This window comes from Anticarsia gemmatalis, chromosome 6, assembly GCF_050436995.1.
Source record: "Anticarsia gemmatalis isolate Benzon Research Colony breed Stoneville strain chromosome 6, ilAntGemm2 primary, whole genome shotgun sequence".
NCBI lineage: Eukaryota > Metazoa > Arthropoda > Insecta > Lepidoptera > Erebidae > Anticarsia > Anticarsia gemmatalis.
This window is the reverse complement of record NC_134750.1, coordinates 4,101,474-4,118,287: the sequence shown is the minus strand read 5'-3', so window position 1 is coordinate 4,118,287 and position 16,814 is coordinate 4,101,474. Positions and strand designations below refer to the sequence as shown.

Genomic DNA, 16,814 nt, shown 5'->3' with positions numbered 1-16,814 from the left:
ACATAATAGACACATCAGAACCGATTTTAAACTTAAAGTTAATATCTAACTGGGGATCATGAACAGCTGATCCACTACAAGCATTACCTTTTGAACCATCAGTATACAATTTATAAAATCCATTATATTTGTTATCAATCATATCACAACATTTTTGAAATAAATAAACGGAACCCAAATTTCTTTTGGATTTAGTAACGCCATCTATGTGACAACAAATGATATTATCTAAATTAATATTTTGTACCCAGGTGTCTAGGCTATACAATTCTAAATTAACAGAAGAATAAATAGGAAAACATTTAAAAAAATCAAAATTCTCAACTAATAGAGGAGTTTTCCCTCTAGTCCAAGCTCCTGATCTGTGGCAAAGATTAGACAATTGAGAAATTAAACATACATTGTCACTATTTTCAAAAGATCTACTTCTCAACCAAAATTTTCCTGCGAGGTATTGCCTACGGAGATGAAGAGGTGGTAAACAAAGCTCATTCTGCATTACATGAATTGGAGTACTCTTTACGAATCCACCAATGATACGCATACATTGATTTTGAATTTTGTCTAGTTTATACAAATAACTTTTAGTGCTTGTGTCGTAAAGAAAGCTTCCATAATCTAAGCGGCTACGTATTAAAGAAATATACAAACTTCTTAAATATTTAGGATGTATGCCCCAATCTGATCCAGCCAATATTTTAAGCACGTTAATAAATTTTAAAGTTTTTTGAGAAATTTCGTTTATGTGTTTACCCCATTTTAAACTCCTGTCTAACCAAATTCCTAAATATTTAACACAGTCCAATAATTGCACCCTTGATCCCTTAAGATAAATATTAACATCCTGCCTATTGACACCCTTCCTGAAAACACAAACAGATGTCTTATTTTCAGATATCTCCAAGCCTATATCTTCAACTAATTGACTCATTATATCTAAAGCGGACTGTAAACTCGGACATGCTTGCCCTATGGTTTTATATGTGCCATACAAAACGAAATCGTCAGCATACTGAGAGCTAAAAATATTGACCATATCATTACAAATGTGCATTGTGACAACATTAAATAATAGAGGTGATAAGGGGTCACCCTGAGCCACTCCAGTGCCTGTAGTTCTAGTAATGTTATATTTATCCATACACTTTATACTTAATTCTCTAGACCTGAGAAAATCCCATAAATAATTACAAATATTTGTACCAACCCCTATATTATCCAAAGTGTTCAACAAAATTTTAACATTGACATTATTGTAGGCATTATTTATATCTATGAAACATGCAAGAGTCACTGAATCGTTACAAAAACCTAACTGGATTTGAGATACTAATTTAACAAGGCTATCCAAACAGGAACGAGCCTTTCTAAAGCCAATTGTGTTATTGGAGAAACAGCCCTTTACCTCTAAAAACCATTCTAAACGATGTTTTAAAATAGTATGAAATATTTTACACGGACATGACATTAAAGCTATTGGGCGCACAGCACTTTGCAGGTTATTATTACTACTAGACTTTGGTATAGGAACGATTTTACTCCTTCTCCATTGATCAGGAGTATACCCTAAAGACAAAAACTGATTATAAATATTAACAAGCAATTGCTTACCAACAGGAGGTAAATTCCTGATCATGGAGAATGAAATACCATCGTCACCAGGGGCTGTGTCTTTGTTTTTCGTAGCACGAAGCAACTCGTGAACTGAAATAGACTTACTAAGTAATTTATTGTCAGAAGAAAATAATGGCGTCTCTGGTGACACGTAGTCCGGGCATAAACTATGTAGAAGCTCTTCAGCAACATCTTGAGAGACTTGAGCCTTCGGAGACCGATATCCTTTCAACCACTTCATCCTCCGCCACATGTCGCTCGCGGATGTAGATTCGTCGATGCTGCTGCAGAACTTCCGCCACGAGTTTCTCTTAGCGTTTCGAATAAGTCTCTGCGCGGCAGACACTTTACTTTGAAGAACTGTTAGGTGTAGTGGAGTCGGATTTTTTCTAAATGTAGCGAGTGCTAGTCTTCGTTCCGCCACGGCACGAGAAATATCCACGTTCCAATAAGGTTTAGGGGTAAATTTTTCAATACGTAACGGATCGTTACAGATGTTAACGACAGGTATATAATTGTCAGCGGCAGTGTTAATAGTATCAATGAATTGGCTGTATGCTTCCTGCGGATCATCAGGTAATATTAATTCTGCAAAGGTGTCATTTAGAGCAGTAGAATAATTTGTCCAATTAGCTTTCTTGAAATCCCTTCTCTTGTCAAAGATTGCGTGTGAAACGAGGGAGGTAGATAGTTGAATGATAAGGTGGTCACTACCCAGATTTTCATTTGTTACTTTCCACACAAATTTTAATGCAATGTCATTAGAAGACATAGTCACATCAGGAGAGGATTTTTGTAGCCTACCATTCACTAGACGTATTCTTGTAGGAGAACTATCATTTAGGGTCACAAAGTTTTTATCCAAAATGGTATCAAAGATCTGGGTACCTCTAGCATCAGTCTTATATGACCAGCTGGCATGATGAGCATTGAAATCACCAGCTATTAAAGTGCGTTTATGACAAATACTAAAAATCGAGTCCCAATCACTTGGTGAAGTTTGAACAGTTGACGGACAGTACACCGATAAAATATTTTCTATGTGAGAGCAGTTTAAAATCTTGACATGTACTAGCTGAATTCCTGGATTAACATTAACATTAATTTTGCTAAGCTGAAACTTGACAGAAGAGTGCATAATCAGGGCCACTCCTCCATATCCGTCGTCCCGGTCCTGACGAACGATATTGTAACCAGATAATCTTAGAATAGAGTCGGGCTCCAACCAAGTCTCACTCAAAATGGCAATATGTATTTTCTCTTGTGATAATAGCTGTTCCAATTCTAACAATTTAGGTCGAATGCTCTGGCAGTTCCACTGTATTACATTAAAAGTGTTATGAGCTCGAAAATCCATTATTTATAAAGGTTTTGAAGACGGACCACTCAGAGAAACAACTAACAATAGAGTTAATAATCCAATCGTAAATTATTCGCCCGCAAGATCGTAGTTTCTCGTTAAAACTTAACTTCTGCATAAAAATAACATCTCTTATCTTCTGAATTAACTGTTGAAGCCCCGTGGTGTTACGTCCTTCCTTCTCATAATTAGTTTCCTCATTTTGAGATTCATCACTAGAATCTGTAACAGACTCAACCTCTGCCAACTGAAAACTCTGTCTTTTGCGATGTTTGTCTGTCTTTTTCTTAGCTGTTTTCTTTAGTAAGTTATCGGAAGCAGATGAAGTGCTTTGTCCAGCAGAAACGTGTGAAGTACGTTTAGATATTTCTGCATATGTTGGACTTACCTCAGTTCTACTTGTAGATGGATTTCTTGCTGATTGCTCGCATTTATCCTCCACGATGACCGACCGTTCAGGAGCCAAAGAATTACTAGAATAAACAGGTGGTGATGGTGGAACGTACAATGTAAGTGCTCGCTTGTACGTGCAATTGAACTCAGCCATTAACTCGCGGATTCTTTTCTCTTTGATAAATATTGGACAGGTCTTTGACAGAGCCATATGTCTTCCCGCGCAATTGATACATTTATAAGTAGTAATTTCACAGTTAGCATGTGACTTTCCGCACTTAGGACAAGTATTTATACTTTGTGAACAAACCTTGTAATTGTGGCCATACTTCCAGCATTTTGAACACTGTGTGACCGGAAAAATATATGAATCGACTTTAATTCTCAAGCCATAAGAGTGCACATATGGTGGTAAAGAAGAGCCCTTAAAACAAATCCTAATACTTTCGCTATCTTCAAAAGTGCCGTTATCAAAATTGCGACGCAGCAACCGTTTGACGCTTACAATAGGAATGTTACTTTCTAACGTCTGAAGTACCTCCTCTTCACTCAAATCTCGTTCAATATCCTTAATGACACCATAGGATACACCTAGTTCATACGTTTTCTGACACTTGTATCCTTTCTCTATAAAATATTTGCATTGTAACAATTTCTCAGCGCACTCCTCATCACTGAATTGTATCAATACTTTATAAGCATTAACATATTTAACTCTTATAACGCCCAATATATTTTCTGACTTTAAAATTCGCGCCAAGCCGATCTGTTTAGGTAATGTATCAATTTTAGAAGTCATACTCACTTCAATGTGCTCCTCCGCTCTCCTCATATTAATGTTAGTAACATTGTGCGCCATAATTTTAACTTTCCTGCCTACCTCCGTCCATAACTCCTCTTCATCACCGCCGCTTCTCTTACGTTTCATCTGTTCCGGTCTACTGTTACCCGTTTCTTCATAAATTTGTACTACGCGCTCTTCTATACATTCTACTTCCTCCATATTATAACACTCCGAATCCGACTCCAATTCTTTTTGCAACAAGTTATTAATTTCACTATCGCTATCCATAACCCGTAGTGATAAGATTCATTGCAATTTGCACGTTAATTACGGTAAAATAATATTTTATTGAAATTAAGTTGAAAAATTTTACCGCGCCAAAATAGCGTACCATAGACAAAATGATTTTATGATCTTATTGAACAATTTTTAGTTAAGTCTACTTGGAAAAAATTGCAGGCATAGCTTCGCCACTGGATCTACTTTTAGTTTGCTTTTTAAAAGACCTTCTTTTTGGTATAAAACTAGCTCTTATGGAAAATAAAAACCTTGGTTGTTTGCTGTTGCACCAACTTTGACCATAATTTCTATGATTGACAGTATTAGCGTAGAGTCGGCTTACGTTTTAGATATCTAGTCAAACTACAATGTCATGACTTTTTCATGTTGATTACGATTAACGACAGTAGTATGTTTTACTATGATACGGCATTTTAATTTATAAAGGTAAATATTCTCACCACACAAAATATCGCTTAAATGTCTGTATGATTTCTATGGGGTACGCCACAGTTTGGCTACACAGAAAAGCTAACTTGTCGTTGCATAAACGAGTCGAATGGACAAAAATAACGAAGTAACACGCATTATTATTAGAGATTCAATCCCTATCCTATAGAATAAAAGAATGCGAGGCCGATTTATATTAAAATATTTATTCGACAGGTACTTCGATTCCTCCTTTAATATCACAGGAACAACTAAAAGTCCAAGCTCTCTCTCGTGAACCGCGGCGGGAGATGAGCGACGACGTCGCGTATCTGCGCCAACTCGCCTCGGGCGCTAATACGACGCCACAAGACGGGGCACTCGGTGTTTTCACAGTCCGCAGAGTAGGCGTGCGCGCAGCACGCGGCACACAGCGTGTCGCAGGCGCGCACGCGGCCCGCGGCGCCGGCCCCCCGGCGGCACAGCGCGGCGGCGGCCCGCTGCGCCGCGCCCCCGCCGCCGCACTGCTCGCACACGGCGTAGCGCGCGCTGCGGGCGCCGCACAGGGCGCAGCGCTCGCGCCACATGTAGCGCGCGATGCCGCCCTCGTCGCGGCAGCCGCGAGCGCGGATCTCGCGAGTCGTCCCGATCTCGGCCCACCTGGCGATAGACAATCGTCGTATTATTGTTACGAATCGAGGTCGGAGGACCGATACGACGGCGCCGATTCGACTCGACCCGACACTCTCGGCGAGCGACCTCCGCTCGATTCCGGACGACCGGCCGGTTCTCTCACCATTTAAAGACGTCGACGCCGAGCAGCGACAGACAGCGGTGCAGCGGCGGCAGCAGCACGCGCGCGGCGTAGTAGGCCACGTGCGGGCGCAGCGCCGGGTCGCGCGCCAGCTCGCGGGGCGCGCGCGCCAGGCGCAGCAGCGCGGCGCCGGGCGGGCCCGCCGTCACCTGCCACGCCACGCGCCAGCCCGTCCGCGGCAGCGCGCGCCGGTCCTGCGCCACCGTACGTCTACGGTCGAAGGATTACGGCCATTATAGATTGGAAACTATAAAATAAATCTCTACTGGATGCTCTCGCATTTATAATGTTGTCGACGATCTCGTTTCCGTACTTAGCTATCTCGTTAGGTGGAGCGCTGGCGCCGGGCCGGTATCCTGCGGGGCCGTGGTACTCGCGCGTGAAGAATAGCTCCTGCGGCGGCAGCGTGCCGTCAGCCAGCTTGGACAGCGTGGACATGACGGAGCGCTTGACGCGGGACATGTCGCCAGTCTCGAACAACTCGCACAGAGCGCGCTGGAGAAGCTGGACAGAGTATCAAATAAGCGATGGTGGCCGTATATTAAAACTTATTAGGTCGGGGAAACAGTTTTTTCGCATTATAGTATGTATGAACTTGTAATAAAATCTTTTCTCTACACAAAAAGCTCAATATTTGGGTACCTCACGAGCTCACTGAAAGAAACCTAATGAACCGTGTACTCATTTGTGATTCTTGAAGCCATAGAGATTTTATTACAAGTTCATACATACTATAATGCGAAAAAGCTTTTTTCCCGGACCTAATATGTTTTAAGATACTGCGGCCATAATTAGTAGGTACATCAGTAAATGTGCGTGTTTCAATACTTACTTTGACTCCAGCGGGGCATCCGTCTCTGCGTACAGTCTCGATGCCTTTGGCTTCATACACAGGAGTCTGTTGGTCGGCACTCTCGTACATGTAGCCGACGTACCGTTTCTTTGTTTGTAGAATACATGGTTGATAAACCTATCAAAGAATATTTACATCTTATTATTATTAGAAAAGAATTTGCCCTTATGACAGCTTCATAACTAGCATACTATATGCTCAAAAATAGAGAACTCGTAAAAACAACTTTCTAATCAACAAACGTAGTTTATATTTTGTACAAAATATCCAATTAAATAAAAAATGGAAATCTATTTATCGTCCTTATCGCATTATCTGACGAATCTTAGTAGCCGATCGGAAGAAGCTTTGTCTACAAGTTCTACAACATAAATATTTATTTGACTAGCGAAAAAGATTTCCTTTTTTCAGGAAATTTTCTTGCATTACAAAGGTTAACATTCCAGCCAGATTGAAAAAATATATATTATAGGATAAGATAGTATACGGATAGTGTGGATATGCAATACCTTTTCAAGTTTCAGTGCGACAGGCGAGGGGTTGTCTGCGGTGACGGCGTCGGCGATCTGTTGTCCAATTTGAAACGCCTCCGCCCGGGTACCGCCCGGCACTAGCACGAACATTGAGTCCGTGTCGCCGTATATCACCTGAGAGACACGTTTAAACGTAAAACATATTCTGTAGCAAATTTTGGGTACTTATATAAAAACAAAATTGTATTTTGTATTAGTCTTCAGAAAACAGTGTACTTTTCTGTTTAAAAATCGTACTAAATACCATTGTCTTTTAAACATTACATATCAATAAAAACTAGCCAAGTAAGAGTCAGAACGGACACTCGCGTAAAAAGGGTTTATTTTATCAGGACCCCTTAGCGGCAACGGAAATACATAGGTAAGTTGTGACAATTTCAGCTTCGTTGCTATTACGGTTTATGAGGTACAGTCTGGTGACAGCGGATAGTCTGGTGACAACAGAGGCTTAATAGGGTCCCGTTTTTACCTTTTAGGTACGGAACCCTAAAAATGACATAGAAAAAGGCTCATCCGTAAGGCGCTACAAATGGAGTTAATTTCGCTTATTATCATGGTTGTAGAGCATATTTACCTTGGCGTTCCACTGCGTACTCTCGCGTACCATCTTGATGGCTCGCTCCAGCGTCTCCCTGCCTTTAGCGACGACACTGTCGCCCACTTCGACACACGGCATGCGACCGCTGAAGTTAGCTGCTGTATACCCGTATGTTACGTTCGCTATTAACTTTAAACCTGAAACGAACGCACATATTATTTATAAGTCATGATAATTAATGTTTTTACATACATAAATGTCATGACTTTTTCGCCTAGGGCTAGACAGAGATTAAAGAACGCCAATTGGTCCGACATTTACCAATTTCCCTTGCCTCATTGCCATGGCTCTTTATATGACGCATCTCTAACGTCTCACAGCAATATAAGATTCGTAGTGCGCCGTCCAAGCGGAGTGTTCTGGCCTAACCCTAACTTTTTTTTGTTACAACCAACGGACACAAAGTACAACCAGATCCGAAACAATTATTTGCGGATCGCACAAATAATTGTTCCGTGTGGAAATCAAACACGACCTCCCGACGCAATGGTAGCGGCGTGGCGACCTAAAACACTGCGCCACGGAGGCAGTCAAAACTTTATAAAATAACGGTCACGATTCACAAAATACTTTATAATTTCTTACCTAATTGTCTAGAATGCATAGCTTTCTTCACAGTTTCATCTGTTTGAGCTTTCATATTCTTTTTCACAGCTTGCCTTGCCGCTAATATCCTTCTTAGCAAGGCAGGCAGTACTCCGCGACGCACGGAGGATTTCACGAAGCCGACTCCGACCGGTGACCAGTGGACTAAGCCCTTCTTAACCAAAGCTTCCAGTTTGGACTTGGGTATTCGAAGGCGCCATGCTCCGAATTCGTAGGCAACATCACTAAGAAATAAAAGTTGTAGAAGTAGAAATAAGAATTAACTCTCTATTTCAGTAATTGGAAAAATATGAACATTAATTTTAAAAGATTTTTTTTGGATTGAACAAGAACGTTCACGATTATTTGCCATGTTAACAAAATATAGAGAGGTGATTAAGCTATACGACAGATAAAACGACAAAAAAAATATGAAAACTAGGTACTGTAAAAATTCCATTTGATAAGCTAACCGGTACTTATTCCACATTATAAGTTAACCAACACTTATTCAGAAATGGTCAAGCTAGGGCTTAGTTAAATTTACTACGATCTTTTTGATAACATTAAGAAAGAGCAAGATAGAAATTCATGCCATTGAGTGCTACTTACCCATTAATATTCTGAACTCGTCCAATACAAGTAGAAAAACAATAGTTATAAGCTATCATCATAGAAGGATAGAGGCTTTGGAAGTCTAACACAATCACAGGGTCCGTATAAAACCGAGATTCCGGTTCAAATATGAGTGGAAGACATTCCGGAGCACACATAGCCGCCCTTTGTTTGACTGTAGGCGACAATGCGACGAGGTTCAAAGGCCTTGCCGCTCGTAACATTAGAGATTCGACCCGAAACTGTGATCCACGAGATAACACCTCCCACCATTGTAAACCGAACAGCCTTGCCAGTTCTGATGTTCTGTCTGTAATATAAATATTAGAAGTTTCTATTAAATTTGTTATATTTCTCCTTCCCATAAGAGAGGGCTATGAGTCTACTATGTTGGCCGAAAGCATGTTGTAGATTTTGCATATCATGCAACCTTAGTCATACAAAGTTTCTTGATGTTTATCTATAAGAGTTGCTACAAATAAAATTGATTCGGCAATATTTATCGAACAACAAAACCGCCTTGATTCACTTGTTTTCGTTTGCCGTTTGGGTTGATCTACACATCTTTGCCGCCCAACTAGGCCGATTAATGCCGAACAGAATGTGTGTAGCAAACCTAAGTAATGCAAATCGATAAAATAATCAAAAGTGTACTCACTAATAATGTCTAGTTTGTCCAACATCCTTACAGTTCCAGACAGTTTAGTCAAATAATATTCAACCGGTATCCATCTCAATATCCTCGACTCATCTGCCCACCATTTAGCCAACTGAGCGTAACTGTACTTCGGAACTCTCTCTTTCAATATTTCATACATACAGTTTTCAAAACTATAACTAGATAATGCCATTTCGTGACGAAACAATCTCCACACATTCAACATGATTCTACCAATGATTCTGCCTTCGAAATCCGTGTCTTCCCCCCTCCATCGCTTCTGTCGATACTTCTCTGTTATTCTAGAAACTTCTTTGACAATTTCCAAGCCTAAGACTTGAGCTCTCTCAAACACGTACCCCCAAGAGTTCATTTCTATTTCGTACCCGCACATTATATCAGGATCGTGCTTTATTACCAATCCAATGACTGTCTCGAATAACTCACTCTCATTACTAACGTAAGTGATGTCTGCATTAAAACCGCATCTATCAAGATATTTCGGTGTCTTTGTTTCTTCGACCACTAGTATTTTAGTAATGTTTTTTTGCAATCGGTGGTCTGGTGGACAGTCATTGGTTATGGTTAAGAATAAAGCTTGGACGGGATCTAAAGCCGGATCTGGGTTTAAGTCTCCTCTGACCGATGTGAGAACTTCTACTGTGATGATCGTCAGAAAGTTTACCTGTACAAAAACGAATATTTCAGAGAAGAATTACAAATATTAAATATATTTCAAATAGTGTATTGAAAAGTTACATGCAAGGTTGCGCTTTTCAGAGGACGCAATTATATTTTTTTCATGTAAATATGGTCAATAGAAACTTAAGTTCAAGTATGTGGGGTCACCACCCTTACCCCTGATCCCGAAACTCCTTATTCTAAGATGGCGACACCAACTTGAACTTCAGATTCCAAAGACCCCCACCTACATATAAAAAAATAGCGTCCCCGAAAACGCAAGCTAAGGATAAAAATGTAATTGCATTTCAATGGAATAAAATAAGTAAAACCACTTACATCAACTATAGGCGTATCAATAGAGCTGCTCTCCTGCCGAGTGTCGTTACTACCGAAGCATAGGAACGATCCATCAGGCTGCATAGTGACTTGTAAACTAGTATTCAAATTACTTCTATCCCTTTCATCAGCTTCTAAACCAATACTATTGTTGATTTCAGCTAAACCTAAAGCTTGAGAATTATCTAGATCATCAATATTTTTACTTATATCTACTTTTGTAACTTCACTTATTTGTTCTGTTGATTCACTATTTTTATTTTCCAACCATTTTCGTACTTCGTGACAACTTGGTGGTCGTTTTACTGGCTCTAGAACACATTTTCTATTTCCTGCTAGTAAAAGCTTCAGTGCATCTGGCTTAGACTCTTGAGACATTTCGTTGTTCTGCATGAATATCAATTGCCTCCATTCTTCCAAACTTGTCACATTTAAAACTTTCTCGAATGATTTCTGATCTCTTGATACTTTACTGTTTAATTTCAGCAGTATTTGACCTATTTCTACTTTGTCACCTACATCTTTATGGTCGGAATAATATGGTTCTAAGTTTTTAGTTTTCGGAATGTTGTATTGTTGTAAAGTGGACTTAACATAGCCTTTCGTTGGCGGTTTTGTTCGAGGAGTAAATGTTTTGTAATCTTTCTCACTTATTATAGTAGTGTTCTGTTCAGTTTTAATATTTACATCTTCAACCATTTTCTCTAATTCAATTTTAATTTCTGGTTCAACATTTGTGTCAGTATCTTTTTGTGTACAGTCTTTTGTAGTGTCTAAACATGGAGGTGTATCAACATCATCATCTAATGTTACATCAAATATTTTAGATGTATCGTAAAAGCTCATTATGCCTAACTTAGTTTTTTCGGGAGAAGAGTCTAAATCGTTCGAACTGTCATCTAGGTTTTGTTTAAATGACTGATTCAATTTAACATTAGACGGTCCAGCAATTGGTTCAAACTTGTTTTCTAGATCATAATTTTCCGCGACTACTGGCTGTAAAGGTTTGTTATATCCTTTCGTTACTTTATCAACTAAATCAACTATGGATTCATTTTCCACTTTTAGATTTATATGTACATCGCCTGCTACAGAATGCATAGATTTTTCTAGAATACTTTCAGGTTCTGCTTTAACAACTCTTCTCAAGTGACAATCTGATATATCTTCTATAGTTTCTCTTGAAACATTGATTTCGTCTGCTTCACTTATATTCATGTTAGATTCTGATTTACTATCTAGTTCTTTAGACTCCTGTTTTTTAGATTTAGGTCGTGATAGACCGAGTTTAAAGGCTCTCATTTTCCTTTTCCTAACTTTTTTTACATCTGCAAGAAAATGAATATAAATTAACTTTACCTTCATATAAATTTGATAATTAATGATTATTATTACTTAGTATGTTTGCAAACTTACGATCGTCGTCGCACGTCCCATCTAACTGTGGAATGTTAGCGCCTTCCCAAAATGAATCGTTCCACGAAGGTGAACTCTCACTTTCATCTTTACTGGAATCAAATTATTAGTTGTAAATCCTATCAAAATAATTAATTAAATGAAGATAATAAATGCTAAAGTTTGAATGTCTCGATGGACGTTTGGAACTCAAAACTCGACACTACCGGACGGAAGTTGACGCAATTCAGTACATAGGCAGTTTATTACTTAGAATAACATATGAGATGAGAAAGGAGATCATCCAGGCTCCATACATTTTTGGGCCTTTTTCAAAGTGCCGGCCAACAAAAAAAAGTGGCATATATCGATAGAACTAGCCATTTGAAGCAATAGTTAGTATGGCACGAAACCGGTAGGATCGCTTTGAACCGAGCTATACAGGTTTGAAGATTCATAATATTCAAACATTTATTCATTTCTAAAAGTGCTGTGAAACATAAAATAATGATTGATTTTGCTAGAATTAACTATCTAAAGCAATTTTCATTGTGAAGCGACCACTCTGAAGTTGATTTAAGGTCGTAAGCATACGTATCAACTCGGAAACGGGTCGTCACCGTATCAACTCGAGCTCATCAGTATTATTTGTATGTAATTCCCTACTGTAACACACTTATCGGAATCGTTATGTGATCGCCCCGGCTCACGACGATGGGAGTGGTGCGTATGCGCATTATGCATACACAAACACCCAGGGTGGAGTGCGGGGCTATGTGCAAATTCCGATAGAATGGCGGGTATACCCTCTAAACCGCAACATGTGTCCTCATAACAAGGGCCCTCATCACAAATCGTGCCCGAAGCACAAAATATTGTTCCACATGCCTATGAGTCGGACATAACAACCCAACGGCAACACTCTAGGTGAACTCTTACCTAGACGATGGTTTGTTAGTTGCACACAATCGAGGGTGCGGCCCCTTGGGTTCGCTAAGGGAGGATGCGCTGACCTTGCGCTAGTCGCCAGAGACCAGTCCAGTGGCGACGCATCGGGGCGCCGGGACCTTGTTATGAGGACACATGTTGCGGTTTAGAAGGTATGCCCGCCCTTCTATCGGAATTTGCGCATAGCCCCGCAATCCACCCTGGGTGCTGGTGTATGCATAATGCACATACGCACCACTCCCATCGTCGTGAGCCGGGGCGATCACATAACGATTCCGATAAGTGTGTTACAGTAGGAATTACATACAAATAATACTGATGAGCTCGAGTTGATACGGTGACGACCCATTTCTGAGTTGATACGTGTGCTTACGACCTTAAATCAACTTCATAGTGGTTGCTTCACAATCAAAATTGCTTTAGATAGTTAATTCTAGCAAAATCAATCATTATTTATGTTTCACAGTTCTTTCAGAAATGAATAAATGTTTGAATATTATGAATCTTCAAACCTGTATAACTCGGTTCAAAGCGATCCTACCGGTTTCGTGCCATACTAACTATTGCTTCAAATGGCTAGCTCTATCGATACATGCCACTTTTTTTTGTTGGCCGGCACTTTGAAAAAAGGCCCAAAATGGACGATCTCCTTTATCCTGGAAAATCTGTACACGCCGATGACGTTGCAGTAGCTACTGTTTGATTTAACACTACTATTAAAACCGACTAACCTTTCATCAGGATTAAGAATGAGAGTATCTTCATTAAATATCTGTGAATATTCAGCATCATCTAGTTCAGCATCTGCATCATCTTCAACATTGGCTGGAGTTCCCATCACACTGTCCTCCTCAACCTTCTGATCCTCCTTTTCATCCATGTCTTGTAACATGTCTAGTAGTTCCAAGTCTTCACTATTTACTATAAATAACGTTAAATCATTACTATTGCATACTAGCTGACCCGTGCAACTTCGCTTGCGTCACATAAGAGAGAATGGGTCATATTATTCCCCGTTTTTGTAACATCTTTTACTGGTACTCTCTGGTCTCTCTACTGGTGCTCTGATTGTAGCATTGGGTTATCTAACACTGAAATATTTTTCAAATCGGACCAAGATTTCCTGAGATTAGCTCAAACAAACAAACTCTTTAGCTTTATAATATTAGTATAGATAGTTGTTTACTTACGTAACACCTGACTGTAATGTAAAGAGAGACTGCTGTTTAAAGCCAAATCTTCATCTACCAAAGTATTATCAATATCTTCAGCAGTAGATTCATCGCCTCTCAAAGTCTGATTGAAACCAGCTCCCAAGGTGCTATCAGGCAAATGCACACTCACATCTACAGCCTTGAATAGCTGTGAGCCTTCCATACTTTCAGCTGGATACTGTACCACTTCTAGAAGCTTCCCACCATTCTCAATAATCACAGGTTTATCAATCAACCCAGACATTTTGATCAAAAACATCTGTTCATATTTATAGTGAGAATCGGTTTCTTCAGCTTTGATCCTGCCTTGGGATAGCGATTTTGATGCCAGAGATATATTCAGTTGCTTTCTCCTTTCACTCTCCTGGTTCCATACTTCTTCCAAACCTGGATTTTCGATGCCATCTCCTTTGCCTATTCTCTGGCGATTGATTATATGTGAAGCTACACAGTCAGCTTCATAATGACAAGAACTTTCAGGTTTCAGACCAAAGTCATTTGAGTTTTGTACTTCATTACTGTTTTGTGATATACCAGATTTCCGAAACTTTACACACTGTAGGTCTATGTTGCTCATTCCAAATAAATTGAAATCTATGAAAAATTGTAGTGTGAAGTTTAAATGTGACTCATGAGGCTGGAAGGTTTGGCCCAGGATAGCTCCATTGCTACATAGTTCTACTGCTTGTTTGATCAAACCAGGACTATATAGAAACACCTTCAAATAGAGATGCTCTTTGTCATGATAACCATAGAAAGGTCTGGAAGAAGAGACATTACTTAAGTTATTTAAATAAAATGAAATCAAAACTAACTTGAAATAAAAAAAATAATAATTTTTGAGTGTTGAAGTTATCCCACACAGGGTGGAAGTTGCATTGAAATTAACTGAGAATATAAATTTTGAATGAAACCGATTTTTACTTACAATCCTTTAACAAGAGATATTTTATATACATGTTGATTAGCTGAAGTTGCTTGCTTCAGTGCTATATTTAAGGCTTTGTCTAAGCTAGCCGCTATCTGGAATTGACAGAAACCATAATTACCATATTAGTTGTAAATAATTCTAGAAACAAGGTTGTCTACCAGATATGTGTAAGGTCAGCCTCACAATTAGTGCTGTAAAAATCCCTCACAATCTATTTATCTAATCAGCATGTTTCCTCCCACTGCTGTTGAGTATAGGCCACCCCTTCAGTAAACCACTTTATACAGTCCTACCCTAGTCTCATCCATTGCAGCCCTACACATTTAACAATGTTGTCTGACCATCTAGTTGGTTTTAGATCATCTACTCACAATATTTAGTGGCAAATGAAACACTTAGTTCTATTGATAGATTGTTTTCATTACATGTTATTGCTAAAAGCTTTGGTAAACAAGCAGTCTAAAAATAAATGAACTCGCAAACAAGCACAGATGTTACATACATAAAATGACACCTTTCCATAGAGGTAAAGAAAGGCCATAGATGATTTGATGATGAATTCATACATACCTGGTATAAAAATTGTGGTTCTGGGTTTGGTGTTGGACATGGAATGTAGAAGTATGGAAACACACCATGAATGTGGATACATGCTTTATAACCATCTGGTGTCGGACCAAATATCCTTAATACTGGCACCTAAAATTTATTGAAAAGAACTATAGAAAAATATAGAATCGACTGTATGTAAGTAGCATGTATTATGTTCAAATTAAATGGCTAAGCTAACTTTATAGGTACTATAAGTTAGGGTAAAAAAGACATTGTTATTGTGAAGGTAAGTTTGAGCTAAAGCCAGAAAGAGCTACTGCGACTAAGTGTGATGGAGTGTTCAGATCATCTTAGCTTTACTTGCATTTTTTTTGTATTTCTACTTCTAAAACACTTTAGGTTACCTGTTTGATGTCTGCTCCTCTAAACTCGGAATAAATAACATCGATCCCCGGCGTCGGTTTCGTTAAATAATGATCACAAATAACTATTCTCACTGAAAACTCAGGACTTGTACTGCTATCTGTAAATAAACACTTCGTAAATATTTTGATAACAGTCCCAGCTGAAGTTTGCAACAATGAAGACCTAACTTACATTCGCAGGAACCCATGCTAATAATTTAAAACGTTCTTTAGAAATATTATTTAAGCATTTTTGATGTAATTTTATAATGTTTTGATTTTTGTTCATGTCTTAACCTGTTGTTGGTTGATTATACCGCCACAAATCGCCGTTTTGTCGAATGCACATTGACAGCTTGACATAAATCGGCTGACTTTGACAATGACATTATCATCAAAACAAACCTATCGTCTCGTAAATTGTATAATCATAATGTTGATTAATATTTTACTAAACAAATACAATTGTATCTATGATTCATGAAAATATCCTATTCCAAGAAATAAGTATTTTTCCAAAACTTACAGCATTTTTTTACCCAGATCCCCTGTGTAGACTTACCTTTATATTTTGTGCTATCTGTGTGCATGAAGTAATTTTCGTGTTGTCAGTTCGAGGCGCACAAATCTCCTCCTTTCTTTAAACATATTAATAGATAATTAGATACACATACACAAACATCATATATCTCTACGAATTTTGTGTATTCAAATATGGTTTTTCATTTTGAGAACTATAAGTCAAAAATATTTGATTGTATTTTGTTATAAGATCTAATCTAGCTGTTAAATTAATGTCATATCGTCTGTTACACATTTTTAACAAGACATATTT

At 38.8% G+C, this 16,814-nt stretch overlaps 1 protein-coding gene across 1 annotated transcript; it reads right to left on the bottom strand.

Moving 5' to 3' along the window:
• Nucleotides 1-5,048: 5,048 nt before the first annotated feature.
• On the bottom strand, nt 5,049-16,316 carry PolZ1 (DNA polymerase zeta catalytic subunit). Its single transcript, XM_076115308.1, has 17 exons — nt 16,173-16,316; nt 15,980-16,098; nt 15,594-15,722; nt 15,021-15,115; nt 14,069-14,853; nt 13,610-13,799; nt 11,952-12,043; nt 10,536-11,863; nt 9,516-10,200; nt 8,855-9,167; nt 8,243-8,487; nt 7,634-7,794; nt 7,036-7,173; nt 6,506-6,643; nt 5,987-6,177; nt 5,656-5,883; nt 5,049-5,519 (listed from the first exon to the last, which is right to left on the bottom strand). Exons 1-17 carry the CDS (start codon nt 16,186-16,188, stop codon nt 5,132-5,134), a joined length of 5,241 nt encoding a protein of 1,746 aa, XP_075971423.1. The 5' UTR covers nt 16,189-16,316; the 3' UTR covers nt 5,049-5,131.
• Nucleotides 16,317-16,814: the final 498 nt, after the last annotated feature.